At 38.3% G+C, this 13,142-nt stretch overlaps 1 protein-coding gene across 1 annotated transcript in view; it reads left to right on the top strand.

Annotated features, from left to right (window-relative positions):
- ZSWIM6 (zinc finger SWIM-type containing 6) overlaps positions 1–13,142 on the top strand; it is a 186,029-nt gene that overhangs the window by 107,777 nt on the left and 65,110 nt on the right. The window contains 1 exon segment of the mRNA XM_019661574.1: positions 8,841–9,197. Coding sequence (XP_019517119.1) covers positions 8,841–9,197 — 357 coding nt within the window.

Here is a 13,142-nt window from a genome sequence, read left to right as displayed (position 1 = left end):
CTACCCACCCCGAATTTGAGGCTGGGTAATGGTTATTTCCCTTGGTTCTGGAAAATTATTTGATGGTAATGGTGGTAGTGGGGAACCCTATGTACTTCAGAATTTGGGATGATGTGGAGTGATGTGATTTTAAAAAATCCAGCATATCCCCCTTAAACTAGTGCCCATTGCAGATAGCTAAATTAATGGATGAGTGTCTTTTTGCAGAAATAATTTTAAATGTCTAATGCCATTCATATCTAACAGTCACTGATCAGACGGATCCTTGTATGAAATGGCGTAAGAATCTACATTAACAAGAAAACAAAACCAATACTGAACAGAATGCCGCTGGGAACTCTTGGTTGGGCCCATGCTGTGTATGCTCCGTAAATTTTTATGTTGTTTATATGGTGTGCTGTGGTTTACAGTCCGGTCTTTGCATTAATTTGCCATTGTCTTTCTCTCAAATATTAATGAAGTGTAGGAGTGATTCTATTCCAAATAGGCATTTTTAAGGTGGACTTTTTTAAAAATAAAGCTTTTCCTTTAAAAGACAATTTTCTGAAAGACAGAAACCACTTCATTAGTGGTTGCCAGCAAAATGCCCTAAGTCTTTCTATAAACTGTTTAAGTTTAGTATTAGAAATTAGGGCTAGAGGATTTAGTTAACCAGCTCACAGGCTGTGGTCTCTTTAATTTAGGATTTCCCTTTGAGAAAATTAGGTAGTTAAGATGGAATATTACATTTTAGACAAGTTGGTTTTTGAGTTGAGTTTATTGCTTCCATCTTTGGCCCTTAACGTGTCAGTACTGCTGATCTAGAAATTAAGCACAATATAAATTAAAGTGTTTTGTTTTTAAAATTGATGCTTGTAACATGGTGACTTGGATTTTGTGTGCCTTAGTTCTCGGAGTTAGGAAAGGTAAATGTTACGTTTTGGAGGGCAATGATTAACTCATCTATTTTACAAGACACACATAATCAGGTGTTAGTTACTATACATTCAGGCAGTACAGTGGGTTTAGTTAAGCAGTGACTGTTGTGTTATGAATGAGTGCTAAATGTTAACATTTTTGCATTTTTTAGACTTGAAAATATACGAAAAACTTCTCAGAACGCGTGCCACCCTTTCAGCCATAACATTGCATTGCCTTGGTTTCTGCCTTTAATTTCCCTGGGGGTTCTTTTTATTTAGGAAAAGGGTAAAGGATGTATTTGTGTAGGTATTACACCAGTGCTTCTGTTAAATTCTTTTTCAACAGAGAATATGTTACTTGAGTGCCTCATGCACAGGGTGCATATTTTTCTGCAAAGAATGTGCCCTGAAAGCAGTAGTTTTTGTGTGTATTTTTTTATGTCTACCAGTTTATTTTAGTGTAGAAATTTTCTAATGCTTTGAGTTTGTAACCACTTTTTAGTTAACTGAGCACATATACATATATGTACAAAATGGCCAACCTTCAGAAAGTCTTTATTTTGAAACAGTTGTTTTTCCAGTCTGATATCATGGGCCTCTTTGTCCCCTATAAAATGCAACTAAAATCTAACCATGGATATGAAAATTTAGCTTTCAAAGAAAGCTTATTTTAGAATATCAGTGAACAGTTAAATATTCACTTTCTATAAACCTTAATTCTCATTAATGTAAAATTAATGAAGATGATTTGATTATGTGCTCATGTGTGAGAAATTCGCCCCTTCAGTGTTTCTCTGCTGAGTCTTACTAACTACTGACCTACTGTAAGATCTGAGTGCAAATAATGCCATTTCAAAAACAATTTGGCATAGAGCTGTTTCCTCCCTTTCTTAGTGGTGCATTAGTATAGCAGTTCTTCATCTTTCAGATCTCACTCTTTTTTATTGAGGTCCTTTTGCTTATGTGAATTATACCTATTGATATTTACTGTGTTTGAAATTAAAGCTGAGAAAAATTAAAAAATGTTTTTTATTAAATAGCAGTAATAAACTTAACATAAATAATGTATCTTTATTTTTAAAAAACAAGTCCCCAAAGGACAAAATATTTTAGTGAAAATGGTGGCATTGTTTTATATTTTTGAAAATCTCTAATATCTGTCTTTATAGAAAAGAGCTGGGGCCGGCCGAGTGGCTCAGCTGGTTAAGAGCTCGCTTGGGAGTGCCAGCTCTGTACAGCAGGGCTGAGGGTCTGATCACACATTGAGGGCCAGTGACGCTTGCCCTCTACAGCTAAGATGATGAACAACAGCTCAACCTGGAGCTGGGCTGCTGTGAGTTGCCAGCGACTGCGTAGGCTACAGCAGGGCTGCAGTGGGCTGCTATGAGCTACGTGAGTGGCTGGCAGCCAGCATGAGCGGCCAGCAGCCAGTGTGAGCTGCCGGGAGCTGCTGTGAGCAGCCGACCAATGACCGGCGACCAGTGCCTCATCCGGGAAGAGCACAATGATCATACCAACATGGGCCAGTGAAGCAACGCCCTCCACAACTAGACTGAAGAACAAAAACAGCAATTCGTCTACCTGTCTGTTCCCCTTCCCCGATTCCCCAATAAAAATCTTAAAAAAAAAAAAAAAAGGAAGAAAGAAAAGAGCTGGATTTTTTTTTTTAAAGGTTTTATTGGGGAATTGCGGGAGGGAAACAGCGCTGGAGAATAAGGGAAGGGGAACAGACAATTGCTGTTCATTTGTTCTTCAGTCTAGTTGTGGAGGACGTCACTTCACTGGCCCATGTTGGTATTATCATTGCACTCTTCCCGGGTGAGGCAGATCAGTTGCTGGCCTCTGGACGGCCGCTCACGGAGGCTCTTGGCAGCTCACACCGGCTGCTGGCCTCTCACTGTAGCTTATGGCAGCCTAGTGCAGCAGGGGCTGCAGCCTACGCTGTCGCTGACGACTCACGGCAGCCCAGCTCCAGGTCGAGCTGTTGTTCACCATCTTAGCTGTAGAGGGCAGTGTCACTGTCCCTCATGTGGGATCCGAACCGGGGCCCTGCTGCTCAGAGCTGGCATCCCAAGCCAGCTCTTAACCAACGTGCCACTCGGCCGGCCCAAGAGCTGGATTTTCTTACCTGTTCTGTGTTCAGTCTGTTGTGATAGCACATGTCATGTAGCCTTTGGAAAACTAAATGTACACTCATGAGAGTTGCAAAGGTCAGTAATGTCTAGGCATAATTATGAAAATAGTTTTGATCTTGTGGACCCCCTGAAAGGGTCTCAGGGATCTGTTTGTAGGTATTCCTGGGCCACACTTGGAAAACCATTACATTATATAACATTTTAGAAATATCTATGGTTACTCAAAAACAAAAAATCTCTCCTTTAATATTTTCTAGTTTCTCTGTGTGAAAATAACACTCACAAAATTAACTATTTTGTGTGTTGACAGAACTTAATAGGAAAATGGGGAAAGAGAGCTGAATTGAGCAAAGGTATAACTGATTGAAGTTTTTTGGTTTTGTTGTCAAACAGCAATGATCCTTATACTGTTGCCCTGCTCACCTCACACATTCTCAGTGGCCAAGCTTATTTTTCAAGCCACCGCATGAGTGAGACTCCCCTCACCCCAAGATTCCAGTAGCATAGAAAAAGAAAGTGTTATGGATGAAGGGAATGTATCCAACAGTCCTCCCCTGCTTCTCCAGCTGGAAAGGGAAGGAAAGGGAAATAAAATTTAATGAGCACTTTTACTATGTGCCAGGTGCTTTACATATGTCATTTTAATCCCCAAACAAGCCTAGGAGGTATTTCTAGCCACATTTTGCACACAAATAGAGCAAGACTCAGAGAGGTTAAGTAATGCGTCCGGAGCACTCAGCATTTGAGTGACAGAACCTGATCTGAATCAAAGTCTCTCTGTACCAAGCTCTGTACAGCACTGTGCCTTGGCTTCTACTTTGTTTTTCTTCAGTGCCTGCAGATTGATAATGTGAATGCTAATGTTTTATTGGGCTCTGTGGTGGCATGCTGACAAAATGGGTTTGACTGCCCAGTGAGGTTTGCTCTTAGGGGATTAACTATCTTTGACAGACTATATTTTGTAAAGTCAAATAAATATATTTATAAGAAAAGGTTTATGTAATTTCTTCAGTTTTAGTTCTTTGAAAATAAAGCAATTACCCGTTGTTTTAACATAGAGTAGAAGATTGCATCTTTTTGTGCCCTCAGCTCTGTCCTATAGAACAGCTGACTATCCCAGAAGAAGATTTTACCTTTGTGATCCTAAAACAGCTGGTCATCAGGGTTTGTCAGAACTCCAGAAAGGCAAAATCCATTCTCAGGAACGTTATTTTGTTTCAGGTTACCCAGTACCCAGGAGATAAGACTGGCTAGGGGTAGAGAGGAGGTGGCGGGGAAAGATGTCTTACAGCCCTCTAGGGATTGTTGAAGGAGGAATATTTTCCTTGCTTCTCCTGTGGGTGCTCTGATGTGATTTAGGACCCGCAGAGAAGGAGTTGGTGGATTTCAGAGGTTTCTCAAATTGGAGAGGCTAAAATATACGACTGTACTACCCTGAAATAAGTAAGGCTTAATGGAATGCCTACATAGTGACTCAGTATTGCATAGTCTTAAAAAAGTAATATACCAGCTGTCCCTTATGTGTGTGTATGTAATTTTCCTATATTTAAAGTAAAGCTTCTCATTTCTAGCAACATCAACCATCCCAACTTAAACGTAAGGTGGGGGGACCCTAAACAAATAGGTCTCTAAGTATTAAATCACCACCACCAAAGCTAGTCAAATTTGAGGTGCAGCCAGCCTGAGGACCAAGAATTTTCTATGAGTAAAGCCAGCAGTATAGGAGAGAGGTCATCATGATAGCTGATAGTAGAGAAAAGTAACAAAACGCACTTAAAAAGTACTGCCACCTGCAGTTGTCTGTTACTGGAAGCGTTGCCCCACTCACTTGGTAGCACCCCAAAATGGTCAGCTGATTAGAGTGGCAGGGTAGAAATTACACTTAGAAATATTTCCAACAAAAATGCTTGAAATCCTGAAAGGAGTTTGGGTACATAAAAGATAATTTAGAATTACTTGGAAAATGAACATTCAGGAAACTCCTTAATCTTGGATGATACCAGATTAATGAAGTGTTACTCTATACAACATGTATATGTTTATTTGTACGCTCACATATTTCTTAAATTGTTTTGGAGGTCACACAATATTTTAGTTTGCTTTTTAAAAATTTTTATGAGAGTAGTAAATGTTTAATATAATGAAATTGTGTAATATGTGTGTTTTCCCTCAGCATAGTTGTATGTGATATCAGGATTCGATATACATTATATGTACTTCTTCTGACTTTTACAATTCACATGAATGAAGAAATCATTTTTGTAAAACTTATTGAGGGCTGGCCAAGTGGCGCGTTGGCTAAGAGCTGGCTTGGGACACCAGAGGGCCCCGGTTCGGATCCCACATATGAGGGCCAGTGACACTGCCCTCTACAGCTAAGATGCTGAACAATAGCTCGACCTGGAGCTGGGTTGCTGTGAGTTGCCGGAGACAGCGTAGGCTGCAGCCCCTGCTGCAGTGGGTTGCCATGGGCTACCGTGTGTAGCCAGAAGCCAGTGTGACCGGACATCCAGAGAAGCTGGCGACTCATCTGCCTCGCCTGGGAAGAGCGCAATGATGGTGCCAACTTGGGCCAGTGAAGCAACGTCCTCCACAACTAGACTGAAGAACAAAAGGACAGCAACTTGTCTGTTCTCCTTCCCCCAGTTCCCCAATAAAAATCTTTAAAAAAAAAACCCAAAACTTCTTGAGCGCTTTATCATTTTCCTATTTGGAATAGAATCACTCCTTCACTAATATTTGAGAGAAAGACAGTGGCAAATTAATGCAAAAATCAGAATGATGGTTAAATCAGTCTCTTCTGAACTGTTGCATTAAAGCTTTATACACCATTTAAACACCAGCTTGCCTTAATTGGCTTGGCTTTGCCTGTGAACGGAGTTCTCCACTATCACTTTCCTGGAGAGACTTGATTTGGTGGGCAAGTGTTAAGCTGGGAGAGATTGATTTTATAAATGGGCAGTTTTATTATAGTAATGATTTGTTTCTTTGTACACACATAAATGTTACTTCTTGCACGAAATGTACAGTATATACTTTGGGAACTTTCTGGATTCTCTCTTATAATCCATTGATTTTTTTTTCTTATCCTGTGCTTGTCCCATGAATTTTTAGTTATTGTAGACTTACAGTGAATCTGGTATAGAATAAGTCAAGACTGCCTTTATTATTCTTCAATGACTTTTTTCTCATGGGAAAATACACTTAAATTTTTTTTAACATGATTATATTTACTATGTATCTTTATTTCCTTCTTATGCTGGGTAAAGAATTCTAATTGGACAATTTCAAGGGCATTGGTCCTTTGTCTTCTTGCTTTTAATATGAACGTTGAACAGTCTGAAGCCATTCTGATGACTGAACCGTTATATATAACTTTTTTCTCCCTCTTTAGAAATTTGAAAGATCTTCTCTGTGTCCCAGTGTTCTGAAATATCACAATGGTATTGCCTTGGTGTGGGTCTTTTTTCATCATTGTGCAGGACATTCATAGACCTCTTCAATCAGGCAACTCATGTTTTTCAGTTCTGGGAAATTCTCTTGAATTATTTCACTGGTAATTCCCCCCCCCCCCCCCCATTCTTTTTCTTTCTGTATCTCCTATTGTTCAGATGTGGTAACTTCTGGACCGGTTCTCAAATTCTCTTTTCCATCCTCACTTATTTTCTATTTTTCTTTTTAATATACCTCTTTTATTGAGTTTTGCATTTCTAGTAGCATAATTATTATTTCTAGTTCTTTTTTCTCTGAATGTTCTTTTTTAATAGCATCACATTCTTGTTTCATGAATGTAATACCGTCTCTGTGCATAACATGTTTCCTTTGAGTTTTGTTTTTTTTGTTTTGGTTTTGGTTTATTTGTTCTGGTCTCTGTCTTCTAAGTTAGAGGCTTCCTCAAATATCGGTGGTCCTTGGTTGTCCTTTCAAGGTTAAGAACAGAGGACTAAAAAGCTGACTGAAACATAGATCATGATGTGGATGTATCTTTTCTTTAATTGTGGTTTTCCAAAAAGACTCCTTGACTAAATAAAAGAGATAAAGGAGACTCAAATATCCATTCTGAAACTCTGTGGAAGACAGTCAAAATGGATAATCTCTGTGGAAGAAAACCAATTATATTAACAAGTCTCAAAATTTCTTATTGTGAAGCAACAGTAACTTGTTTTTAGGAAAACTTTTTAAATTGATTAATCTGGTAAAAATTATTATAGCACTTTTCTCTTTCCACTAAGTGTTACTGAATATGAATTATAAAGAGATGAAATTATATTACTCTGAAAGATTTCTTGTAAGTTGAATAGTGTTTTTTCCAACTCTCAGGCCTGCTTATCCTCCCTTGAAGAAGACAATAAGTGGAATTCAGACACCCCTCATGTGAACTCTGTCATCCGGCTGTCATACTCATATCACATCTCTGCAGCTTCATGTGCAGCACCCCACTCAGAGTTCCCCCATGGTTAAAACCCTTCTCTATGTGAATGAAGGGGGACCTGAGGAAATGGTGGCCTGCTTGATGAATTTTATTCAAGTAGCATAGATAGTGGAAAGCTGAGAGGAAACAAAAGGCTTCCTTTTGTAGCTTCAAGCTTCTGTCAGGCGCTTGAAATCCTGAGGTAAATTGGAGGTTCCTGGAGGTTCCCAAAGGGATCGCCTTAAGCTTTATCCCTCGCCTCTGAATGCGGCTTTCAGAGAGGGAACTGGAATTGAATGGGTGTGCCCAAAATAAAAAACCTTCAGGATGACCTGCCCACATATTTAGGGGAAAGGTGTGAGGAGGCTTTGTCCCTGGTAGATAGGCCAGGACTGCCTGGTGGCAGTGGCAGTGGGAGGCAGTTTTCAGTTGGCTGTGTGGTGGAGCTAGAACTACGCAAAGGAGATTGTTGGCTGTACAGGGTGAATGTCTCATCTGACCATAAGTCCTGGCCAGATGGCCTTTGGTCAGGGAGATTGTGGAGGATTCCTGCAGGGTTCTAAGCTACAAGGCCTGTAAGGCCCCTTGCTACTTGGTGATTTGGGTGTGTGTGTGTGTGTGTGTGTGTGTGTGTGTGTGTGTGTGTGTGTGTGTGTGTGATAGAGCGTGCACATGTGTACATGTTTAACCTTACATCTGTAGCAGCCTTATTATACTATATGATATGAAAGCAAATAGTCGTCGTTAGCTACTTAGACTGTGGTATGTATGAGATTTGGTGGGTTTTGCAATTCCACCAGAAGACACTGCTCAGACGCATTACTGTATTGGGGTATATGTTATGCATGCTACAGAAAGCAGTGTTAATTTTTAAAAATTCTCTGGTCAGTGCTTGTGAAAGGAACCCCCCTCAGAGTTGCAAAGTTGGTTGGAGGAGGTTTGTGGCTGCCTGGTATAAAGGTGAAGGGAAGGGAGGAGTTTGTTGAGAAGAAAGCTGAGCTGGCCTACTCTAAACATTTTTTTTTTTTAAAGTAGAAAACCACTGATCTAGGGGATTTTTGTCAAGTATACCACAGATTCAGAATAGCATGATGATGGCTTATTAGTGTTGTGATCTAACAAGTTCCTGTAGATACTGGTGGGGCTATACTGTAATAAGTATTTCTGTAAAATACTTCAGATGTTTGTTGAATTCCATTTATTTTTTACCTGTAAGGTGTAGAGAGGTGGGGGAGGGGGCCATTGAGGTTTGAGTGATCTCTGTAAATGTTTTTACTTGGAAAAAAAAGCTGTCATATTTCTTCTTGCCTCTGTCAAGTACTACACGTTTCAAAGAATTAGAATATTTCATAGCATCTGAATGCAGAAGCTAAATTCTCTCTTTCTTTTATATAGGTTTCCACTTGAGTGGCACAGTGACAGAACCTGCAATACAATCGGAGCCAGAAACTGTTTGCAATGTGGCCATCAGCTTTGATCGTTGCAAGATTACCTCAGTGACCTGCAGCTGTGGAAACAAGGACATATTTTATTGTGCCCATGTTGTGGCACTGTCTTTATACCGCATTCGCAAGCCAGATCAGGTCAAACTGCATCTTCCCATTTCAGAGACTCTCTTTCAAATGAATAGAGACCAACTGCAAAAGTTTGTACAGTATTTGATCACAGTGCACCACACAGAAGTTTTGCCAACTGCTCAAAAATTAGCAGATGAAATTCTATCCCAGAATTCAGAAATCAACCAAGTTCATGGTGAGTATAGACATTCATTCTGTATATTTCTTCTCTGTATTCTTTTTTGTTTATAAATTCAGTTCTTCATAAAAATAAGCTAAATGTAAATTGAGTTATTAGCATTGCTCTTAGGTAGCTAGGAGAGAATTTTAAGTTTAGTTTTGTATCCTAAAACATTTCTTTTGAAGTGTTTCGTGCATTCTAGATACCAAGCCTTTCATGGTCAGAAAAATCCCTCATTAGTTAAAGCTTGGCTCTTACAATTTTATATTTGGTAAAATTTATCAAATACTAGATACTAGTTATGGAAGACATCTATTCATTTAATTCACACATCTCAGCTGTTGTCAGTAAACTAACTGGCGCATACTCAGAAGTTTTTTTTCATTTTCTTTTAAAATTGATTTTCCAAAGCAGAAAGTTTGTGACAGGATGCCTCAATTTAAGAAAGTAAATTGTTCTTAGAAAAATATTACAACCTGTTTAGAGAGAGTTTAGAATATGGCTGTTGTGTTTAAGAAATCCCAAAAAGTTTTTCTTTTCATTTTTCATACATTGAACATATCTCATTTATTTTATAAACACATTTATCAACTATTTTGTACATTGCAAATATGTTGATTCACAAGAATACATGTGTAACTTTTCAGAAATACACCCACTACCTTTTTCATAGAGTACATTAGTACAGGATAAATAGTACTGTTAAGTTATAGGTTACTATGCTTTTAAAAAATTTACACATAATTTTAAAATGTTTAAAAATGTGTTGAATGTAAAACAGTCTTGACTGTACCAGTCACTCACTCAACCCTATTGTTTTAGGTTTTCTTCAAAGTCATTACTTGATATAGCAAATATAAATGTTTAAGGAAAGCAGATTGAGATCATTTATTTTTAAATTCTGAGGTATAACACATAGAAAAGTGCATAAAATATGAATGTGCAGATTAACAAAGCAAGCCACCACCCACACCAACAAATAAAACACTCCCAGCATGGTCCAATAGAAATATAATGCAAGCCACATGTATAATTTAAAGTATTCTCATAGCCTTATTTAAAAAGAAGCAAGTAAAACTAATTTTAATATAAGTTTTATTTATCTCATCATATCCAAATGTTCAACATATTCATGTTAATATCACAATATTCATAAATATCAATTCAACAGAAGTATTGATATTTTTTTACCTTGTTTTCACATTAAGTCTTTGAAATCTGGTCTGTTTTCACATTTACAGCACATCTCAAATCCCACTGTAGCCATATTGCAAGTACTCCGTAGCTATATGTGGCTAATGGCTACCTTAGTGGACAGCACAGCTCTAGACTATTCTAGGTATGAGAATAGTACTATTTATTTGTCCGTTCCACTGTTGATGGACCTTATTTTGAATAGAGCTGCTGTGAGCATTCTTTTACAAGTCTCCTGGTGCTGTAAGGTATTTTTCACATGGTTTTTATGTCAGAGGAAAATTCACATAGCTATATTTCTTCTAGTGCTCCCCATATCAGGCTTGGCTTTATTAAAGTAGCTATCATAAGATGTGTAAAGCATCTTACTTGGTAGAGTCCATCAGTGTTAAATAACAGGATTATAAACAACTCTGCCACATAAGTACCATGGACCCACCAAAAGCACATGCACTCAAGGACTTTTTGAAGTAGGCTTGTGCTATGTCATATCATCTATCTCAATCTTGTTGCCTTGTGAAAATTCATCCCAGCTAGCAGTCACTACAGAGATTTCTCGGGAGCCTATTTGTGGCTTCTTACTAAACTGTTCAGTGGAGGCATAAGAATAAAATAAAACATTTCTTCAAACTTCTATGCATTCTCTTTTTTTCGTTTTTTCTTAATTCATGTAACTCATTAGGGTTTTACTCTGTTTTCTGAGTTTTAGTTTAACTAGAAACCCACATGAACAATCAGTTGTTTGTTCTGCATTTGTCTTCCTTGTTTTCAAGGATAGCAGCCCCCAAAGTTTCTTATCTAAAAGCTTTTAAAATCCACTTCTATGTTGAAATAGTGGGACTAAGGAAACAATGTAAAGTTGGATACAGAATGTGCTCATATGACATATTACTTCAGAGTTTCAAAATTGGAATAAAAATATATCGAAAGAAATATCAAGGACAGAATGCAGGTTAGCTTTAAAGTCAGTGTAATTTTCAAATAACTTTTGTATGAAGACAGCTTCTCAAGAGCAGTGAACTTGAGCAGTTTATCCCGCCAGCTTTCTCTCCACTTAATTTATCATCAGATTTGCTCCTAGCCTGGAAATGGGCCAATTACATGAGCTGCCTTCCTGCTTTCCATTCTAGTGTGACAAGTGGTAAAAAAGAAGAGAGGTAGGAAGCAGGCCATGACCTTAAGTGATGAAATGGGAAATCTGCTCCCTGGAGGGTTTTATTTTAACTGTTAGATTGATGACTTACTCGTAAAGGGGGTGGGACTAAAAATGTTTTTCAGTTATTTGACTACATGGTCCTATCTGCCTCCCAACATCTATGTATAAAGCATTCTTTAATCATCTTGAAAGCAATACTTTTTGTATGGTTTTACGGTTGTAGTTTTTCTTTAAGAAAGAGGTCTTCAACATGAATACTTGGGAAGGTTTAATATTTCTCTAACAAAAAGCATCACTTTTACTTTGCTAGATAAATAGTGTTAGGATAGGATTTATATTTGATTCTCTTATCTTAATTGGTATCTTAAAGACAATGAGGTTTAGCTTATACAGATTTATTTTTAGAAGAAAGTCATAATTTATAAGTAAATATAAACTATGTTGGTAGTAGGTTTTTCCTTTTCCTAGTAAACTTATGCTAATACTTCTTAAAATTCTGTTAGTTGCTTTTCATTATTTTGAAATACTTTATTTTTGAAATAATTTTATCTTGAGGAATTAAAAGCTTGTCCAAGTCAATTTCAGGCATATTGTTCCTCACAATTTCCTTGTAAGCTAGGCATTGCAGATTTGTAATTGCAGTGGTTTCCAGATGAAGGAACTGAGAATGGGCTAGTGACTTATCCAAGGTCACAGATTAAGCAAAAGTATAGTTGGAATATAGATTTAGTCATTATAATAGTTCAGTGCTGTCAGTAGACTTTTTATTACATTTCACTGTGTTTTTATAAAATTTTCCACATAATTTTAATTCGATTATAAAATTAACCACTGTATGCTAAATAGTGGCTGTAAGATAGTTAATGTTAATGGCCCTCCATGGAGATTGCCAGTTATAGTTCTGTGTTTTTTTAAGCAGAATTGTTCTTGGTTTTATATTGTAATACAACTTTCTAGTTTCCATATTCTTAAAAAAGAGATTGGTGTGTTTGCTAAGTATTTATCAAGAAATTTACTGATTTCTAAGTGCTAACCCACTCTCTTAGTTAATTCAACTCAGCTTTTTCTGGTGCCTATGCTTCCTATTAGAGGAGATGTATTATAGATTGGTAAATTGTGATGTAGCGACAGAACACTGAACTTAAAATATGGAGGCCTAGGGCCGGCCGAGTGGCACGATGGTTAAGAGCTGGCTTGGGACACCAGAGGGCCCCGGTTCGGATCCCACATATGAGGGCCAGTGACACTGCCCTCTACAGCTAAGATGCTGAACAACAGCTCAACCTGGAGCTGGGCTGCCATGAGTCGCCGGCAACGGCGTAGGCTGCAGCCCCTGCTGCAGTGGGTTGCCATGGGCTACTGTGTGTAGCCAGCAGCCAGCGTGAGTGGCCAGCAGCCGCAGTGAGTGCTCATCCAGAAGCCAGCGACTGATCTGCCTCACCAGGGAAGAGCGCAATGATGGTGCCAACTTGGGCCAGTGAAGCATCGACCTCCACAACTAGACTGAAGAACAAATGACAGCAACTTGTCTGTTCCCCTTCCCCCAATTCCCCAATAAAAATCTTAAAAAAAAAAAAAATATGGAGGCCTAGAGTCCAGTATTGTCTCTA

This window comes from Hipposideros armiger, unplaced genomic scaffold (genome assembly GCF_001890085.2).
Source record: "Hipposideros armiger isolate ML-2016 unplaced genomic scaffold, ASM189008v1 scaffold_352, whole genome shotgun sequence".
In the NCBI taxonomy this organism is placed as follows: Eukaryota; Metazoa; Chordata; class Mammalia; order Chiroptera; family Hipposideridae; genus Hipposideros; species Hipposideros armiger.
Note: the sequence above shows the minus strand (reverse complement) of the source record. Positions and strands in the feature narration are given on the sequence as shown.